This window comes from Antrostomus carolinensis, unplaced genomic scaffold (genome assembly GCF_000700745.2).
Source record: "Antrostomus carolinensis isolate BGI_N321 unplaced genomic scaffold, ASM70074v2 scaffold7827, whole genome shotgun sequence".
Lineage (NCBI taxonomy): Eukaryota > Metazoa > Chordata > Aves > Caprimulgiformes > Caprimulgidae > Antrostomus > Antrostomus carolinensis.
Genome location: NW_010326564.1, coordinates 79,905 through 87,021, shown reverse-complemented (window position 1 = coordinate 87,021; position 7,117 = coordinate 79,905). Strand labels below are relative to the sequence as shown.

General features: G+C 38.0%; 1 protein-coding gene across 1 annotated transcript in view; it reads left to right on the top strand.

Annotated features, from left to right (window-relative positions):
- Positions 1-478: 478 nt before the first annotated feature.
- The window catches only part of ARPP21 (cAMP regulated phosphoprotein 21), a gene marked incomplete at its 3' end in the record, with an annotated part of 68,075 nt that continues 61,436 nt past the window's right edge, over positions 479-7,117 (top strand). Inside the window, exons 1-6 of the mRNA XM_029085869.1 lie at positions 479-548; positions 644-812; positions 2,542-2,747; positions 3,158-3,199; positions 3,602-3,643; positions 4,539-4,628. Coding sequence (XP_028941702.1) covers positions 2,580-2,747; positions 3,158-3,199; positions 3,602-3,643; positions 4,539-4,628 — 342 coding nt within the window. The remainder of the gene's footprint in view (positions 549-643; positions 813-2,541; positions 2,748-3,157; positions 3,200-3,601; positions 3,644-4,538; positions 4,629-7,117) is intronic.

The following is a 7,117-nucleotide window of genomic DNA, read 5'->3' as shown; positions in this document are numbered from 1 at the left end:
AATGATAGCTTGGATATCTCCTTTTTCCTCCTCACGCAGTGCCTCAAAAGAAAATTTTTCCAGGGAATAGGATTTCTTCCTTCTCCTCCTCCCATTCTTGATCATTTCCACTTTTATTCGGCTTATTAAATGAACATCTTGATTCACTTCCCTGGCAAAGCAGATCACTTTCTAAAAGCACCTACCTAGCTGCTTTTTCAGTAGTGTTTGACTATTGAAATCTCAATTGGAGCAGAAACCGTAGTTAAAAGGCAGGAAAGTCATTTTTTTTTTTTCTCACTCTCATTGATTTCTGTTGAAGCGAACAGATGAGCTTATGTATAAATATGTATATATGCTTTTTTTAATGAAAAGTGCTGGAATTCACTAAAAAAGGTTAACATTGAAGTGAGTAATCTTCAGTGCATAATGCAATTGTTAATTTTAGCTCCTTGCGTAGGAGCTGTTATGACTTGAACAGCCGGCTCTAGCCTTCATTAGAGAAGAAGCAGGCAGTTTTGAGACAGGTGGAGCTGGATCAAGCTGTGAAAGTGATTTGCTTGAAACTGGTCATTAGTGTTAGAAACCTGGTCCTATCTATTGCGTCCTTACCTTGTACCATGATTGTTACTGTTGTTATTATTTACTTTGCATCTTTTTCCAGGTTGACTATGATCCGTCAAACTCTCTGAAGGACCAGCATGGAGACTGGCACTCTGCACTGTTAATGGGGACATGGGACTCACGTTGTCATTGATCATTTGTGTGGACTTAACCAGCGAAGAGCAACAGAAGACGCTAAAAAGACAGTGGGAATTATAGCAGTTTTCCAGGTAAACGGCTTCTTTGGTGCAGCTGATAAACTATGAGTGTAAACGTTTTTGTGAAGCGTGGGTAAGCATGTAGATGAGCTGCAGGGTGATATGCCCATGAAGAACTTGTGCATGTGGGTGCATTTCTTGGTGAAAACCCTTAACAAATTAAGGGTTAGTTATCGGACCAGTTTCAGGTCTTGCCATTCATTGGGTTTGGAATTTTTAGCAAAGCAGTTCAAGTTTTGGTTGTAGCGGCAGAATAGCCAATACCATGGGACCTCCTGGGGAGGGTGGTGGGAGAAAGGAGAAAACTCAAAGCTTGACTTGGCTAACTGTGAGCTAATTTATGAGCTTCATATTCCAGCTGGTTTATGTATGAATTGTGTAGCTTCATTTCTTGTGAAATACACAATCCTTCTCAAACAAGAAGATTATGTCAGAAAGGCTTTGTTATTTTGTTTACTTGCAGTGTCAAAGCAAAAGCAAAAATTGGAAGAAGTTAAGTTTTTAAGACTCAGTATGTCTTTATTTTTTCACTTAAAACATAGCTAAAAAAATGAAGGTAATTGAGATCTGTTGAACGTTAATTACAAGCTGTAAAAAGAAACATGGCAAAGTGTGGTTTTGCTTAATAGCCACTGTTTCATTGTTGAGAAATGGCAAGGTATTGAAAAACACCCTTTCTGAAATAACTCCCTTTCTCAACCGCAGTGTTTTTCCTGAAGATACTTCTTAAGCCAAATGGATGGGGAAAGAAAAGTTAAATTATTCATGAGTCTCATTTGACAATTGATCAGTGGGGGAGGCTTCAAGAGGGAGCTGAGAGGAGTGAGAGAGAAAGAGAGAAAATAATAATAGGCTTTAACTTTGAAAAGCCTTTAAAGCTTCTGTACAACAACCCATTGTGAGCTGAGAGTAAATGCAGTTCAGTTAAGATATCTTCATCAGAAATACCTGCCAAGGGTTTCCTGTAGGATTTTCATGGTGCTGGAGAGTGACATGGCGTCTGGCAAGAGGCTTAGGATTTTAATAATGGAGCTGTCAGTTTGATACCCGAAAACGCTGACCCCAAGATCTTTATTGCCAAATTTAGATTTCATATTTATATTGAATTATTGCCTCTTCAAATATGTTTATGGGGTTTTTTTTTAAACTGGTAATGAGCACCATGGGCTGCTTCTATGTACAAAAACCGTGGCTGGGCACTAAAAACAGCATTGCTGCTCATGCTTTGTTTTTATTTGGTTTTGTTTGGCTATTCTCTTTTATTGAAAAAAAAAAAAAAAAAAAGAAAAAAAGAAAAGAAAATAAGAGGAAAAAAAATCTAGAGAAGAGCACTGAGCTGCCAGAGACCTGGAAGTCTGAATGGGTCCTTCCTGCCTGATGCCACTGAGCTCTGTAGCAGAGTCCCTCACCATCCCTGCCTGCACCTCTGCGTTCCCAAGGCTGGGTTGGGAGAGACAGGGCTGGGGAGTCATAGCCCCTCACCTCAAATCTGCTCTCCATCAAGACTGGTTAGAGAGGAGCTCTGCTTGTTTAACCTAATACAATTCTGCTGTTATCCAGTATTGTCAGTTCTGTACATCTCTTCAGCTGGGTCATACGTATCTCTTAGCTCCTGAGCTGCATAGTTTGGTTTGTTCATCAAAGCAAGTGAAATTACTTGGGAATTAAAAAAAAAAATTAATTCACCCTCAGTGTCTTTTTTTTGTGTGTGTGTTTGTGTTGTGATATCTTGACCTTTCAGGTCACCAAATCTTGTTATTTTAATTTCTGTCTGGAAGAATGTCTGAGCAAGGCAAATTGAACCAGGAGACAGCAGAGGAAACTGCAAAAGAGCAGGAGTCTGCCATCTCCGAAGTGAACCCGGACAACTGTATCCTTAATAAATCTGAAAGCTCAGAACTAGAGGAGAAAGAAGAAAAGCTGAGTGATGCCAAGACAGAGCTACAGGTAAGACAGGAATAGTAAATGGGCGCATTAAATATCAATGTGTTACCATTGCCTTTCCATTTCTATGATCTCTTTCATTGCCTACACTTCCCTATTTTTTCTCTCATAATTTTAAGACTGTTTATTTATTTTCTTTTTCTTGTCTTTTCTTTTTTTTTTTTTTTTTTAAATTTTGGGTCCTTTTATCTCCCTGTAAAATAAATGCTGTCATTTGTTATACCTTTCAAGCTCTTGAGGCTTCTGTCCATGTTATTAATTTTTCTGAGAAGTTAATTCATAGACATCTATGTTAAATCTTGGTGAAATATTTGACTGTTTTCCCTCTTTGGGCATTTAGAAAACTACCTTGATCTCATGAATTTGCAGGTAATACTAATGAATAATTACTTAATGTGTGGTTTGGTTTGTAGGTGTTACTGCCAACAAAAAGTTGTAATGCAAAGCCTAAGAAGGTAATTTGATAAGAAGACTTTATCGGATGAGGGGGTTTTAATCCTTTTTGCTCAATCGAATATAGAAATAAAGGGGGAGGCTGCAATTTAAGAGGAATTTGGAGAGGGGGAGCATTTACTTAAGTATGCCTTTTCTTACGTTTTTATTATATGCAAAATTATGGAACACTATTCAGTGTGGGGTTTTTGTTGTTTATATCTGTTCTTAAAATGAATAAAGTGAGCAGAGATGATTCTTGGTTTTTTTCCTGCATTTCCACACTGGGTTTGGGGAAGTTGTTTTTGCAGTCAGCACCTGATAAAAATACCATTTTAGGAGTGATATTTTATTTATTGGTAATGCTTTTGTCGTGCACGTTTTCCCCTGAAGTGACAACTGCTTTTGTTTTTTGCTATACCCAGAAACGAGGTACAAATCAGAACCAGCAGAAAAAGAGATCCAAGGTAAGGGTCCATCTCTGTTTGGACTTGCATGTTGTAGTAGGATAAAGAATTTAAAACAACTGTCTATCTGCAATTGAAATGATGGCCTTTCATCACTTGTGTGGTGGTTGGGTTTTTTTATTTGTGAGGTTTTTTTTGGTTTTCCCCTTCCTTACCCCATGATCTTGTTGCATAAAGGCAGAGGGATTCCTCTAGGTAAAATGTGTCAGGCTCCCCTTTATCCATCATATTTTTATGCTGCTGGGCTCACTGCGTGCTTGTGTTAGACAGCATGTGTGTTGGTGTGCACCACTAGGGAAGGAAAAAGCTCGTTCATTTTGCTTTAGTAATTGATGTTATTGTTTGATTTTTATTTTAATGGACTAATTTTGACATAAAGAAGTAGAGACTGGCTAGCTCCCTAAGGGGGAATAAAAAAAAAAGAGCTTCTAGGAATAAAAAAAGCCCAGCAAAACCCAAACCTTCTTTTAATTTTCCAAGTATGGATCCATAAAACTTGCACATATCATTGTCTGTGTTCCTTGGATATAATATTATTAGAAGAAGTGTTTGTGGGGAACCAACCCAAAACAAACAAAACCCCAAAACCAAATGAAAGAAGGAACCTTTGAGTTTAATGTTGTTAAGTTACCTTCAGTATTGCATTATCTGTTCTTTGCTGTTGCGATTTTTAAGTGAGCTTAATGTAGCAGAAATAATTAAAAGCAAAAAGAAACCTACCACCTCCCGTGTGTGGCAAATAGCTCATTGCTTAGAATCTTTTTCCATCCGTATTGAAGGCAGATACAATTTTGCTGGCTGGGTGGGATATCTAGGGAGAGCTGATGTGTGCAGCTTCTGCGCCTTGGGGTCAGCAGTGGTGTTCTCTGTTTTGTTTTCTTTCTCTCTTATTCAGTCAGGAGCTAAAGGAAAACTCGTACGGAGTCTCGCTGTGTGTGAAGAGTCATCCCCTCGCCCGGGAGCAGAAAATCTTCATGATAATCAGGTACACTTGCAACCATTGCTCTTAGCTGCATGGTTGATCTCCATGTTCAGTTGCATGGTTATGTTACTTAATTGGGCATTTAACAATATCTTTCTTGGGGGAAGAATGACATCCAACAATTAACATGTTTTTTGATGAAGTTATCTGGTTTAGCGTGAACTTTTATTTTGAAATATTAGTTTTGTACTATATCACAGGGTGTTGTTTGCTTTTTTTTCCAGACCCCCTGAAAATTTCAGCAAATGGAAAAGAATTCAAAAGAATTCAGATTTTAAAATTAAAAAAAAAAAATTAGTAATAATAAAAAAGAATATTAATGTGTTCTTTTCTCTAAGGCTGTCTCTTCCGAGGCTGCACCAGATACAGTTATGAATATGCTCTGGTTTCTGGTTCCTCTGAGACTCCAGTCCATATCAGTGTCCCCCTTCACATGAAATTCACAGGTCATTCGCTTTCTAGAATACCTTGGTAGAGCCAAGGATGCCTCCTACTGAGTGGCATTCATTTTCTGAACTCTTGGTGTAGATTTTTCCAGTATTGAAAAGCGTGTATTTGAGTTTCTCTGTACTGGCAGTGTTGTATTCTCAGCATCTGGTAGAATTCTGTCCTCTGCCTCCCTCACCTTGGACAGTAACACTTGTGGCAGTCTCTGTAGACGAACTTCAATAAATACCCCAAAAAGCAAAAGTGAAAACCTCAAATACTCTGCTTGCCTGGGAAGAGCAAGGCTTAAAAAAACCCTCAAAACCAAAATACCATGAGCACTGCCTATAATTTATGAGATGTTTTATGTGCAAATGAGATCAGCCATGGAGAGAGCTTGAGCAAGTGACTTGGGAGTTTACCACAAAAACAAAAAAAACCATATTCAAGTGTACTTTCTTACTGTTTTCTCTATTGACTTGAAATGAAACAATCTGTCTCTCCTCTTAGCTCATAAGTATGGAGAGGTTGGGTTTTTTTTTTATTTTTTATTTTTTAAAGACCAAAATCCAGGTTGTTTAGCAGGGAGACGTCTACATGCTCTACTGCTCTACAATGATACTTACGCAGTAGATGGGCAGGTTACTTTATCAGTTGTTCTGTTGTAGGTATACGCTTTCCGCTTAACTTGCGTTACTCAAGATGCGTGGCTTTTGTTCTACTTTTATTTGTATTTTCTGTTGCTTAATGGAGAATGAAAAGGAGAATAATACAAAGAGATTGTATTAAGCATCACATGGTAGTTTATAATGTACTGCACAGGACCTGTGTTAAATGTCAGAGACACTGGCAGGTTTTGAGGCAAATTCCCTATCCGGATTGCACCCGACGCCAGGTGAAGGAGGGGTTCCTCTTACACACAGCCTTTGGTCTTACCTGACTTTGACCAGCCATGGCAAAGATTTCTTTGATGGTATCAAAACATTTATGGGAGATAAAATGCCTCTTTGAATCCCAGTGTCCATTTCCTAAAGGCACAATTGGCATTGTGTAGTTAATTAGATAGGAATTGCACTTTTGCTGTTGCAGACCTTTCGGTACTGAACGCAGCTCAGCTTTGCCATGGAGAGGTGGACCTGCAGGCTCCTCCTTGGACTGGCTGAAGGATACAGAAAGTTTTGTGCCAACCAAATTGCTTTGCTTTCACTTTAGAGGAGAAAAAAAGCTTATTTTCAGTTTGGAATTATTATATTTTTAATTATTTTTTTATCTTAATGGTTTACAAAGCACAGGAAATTAATTACCAGAGAATGTACGGTACATTTGCAGAACTACTGAGTATGGATTGTACTGCAGACTTGATGTTTGTATTTATATTTGAATACTTGCCTTCACTTTCCTGTAAAGGGGAAAAAAAAAAACTTGTTTACCTGTATTACTTGATCTTGAACGCTTACCTGATGGTTTACTATGTCCTTACTTAAAAGGAATGTTGCCTTTAATGTTATACTATTGACCAAGAAGTGTACTATTGCAATTTGAGCATTTATTTTGTTGTTCACTATACTTCTCTTGTATCAATGTATTTATTAACATTGTATTTTATTATTGAGAAAAATAAATAAAAATCTAAGAAAATATACAGTAGCTTGCTTTCACGACTCTACAGCCCTTTTTGTGTGTTTCTTCTAGTGCAAATATACCAGTATTACGTTATATGTAAGATGGTATCTACTGTATGTTCATATGTGTGCTTATGTGTAGAGTCTGGCGTTTTTCTTTTCATAAGTGCATTTTAACAACCACTGTGAAGGTTAGGATTCATGTCCTGGGAACAGCATGGCCAGTTACATTTTTCTCCTGTTCTGAAAAGCTGGTGGTACAGTTGCTCTGCTCTGGGAAGTGCAGGAATCACACTTATCCTTTGGGGTCTTTTGGCAGTGTTTGATCCAAAGTTTGTTGTTTGAATGATAAATTGAACTGCCATTTGGAGTGAAAGCAAACAGGCATAACATTAGTCCTCTGAGTGCAACTGAGCAGGTTAGCAAACATTTTTCTACAAGTGC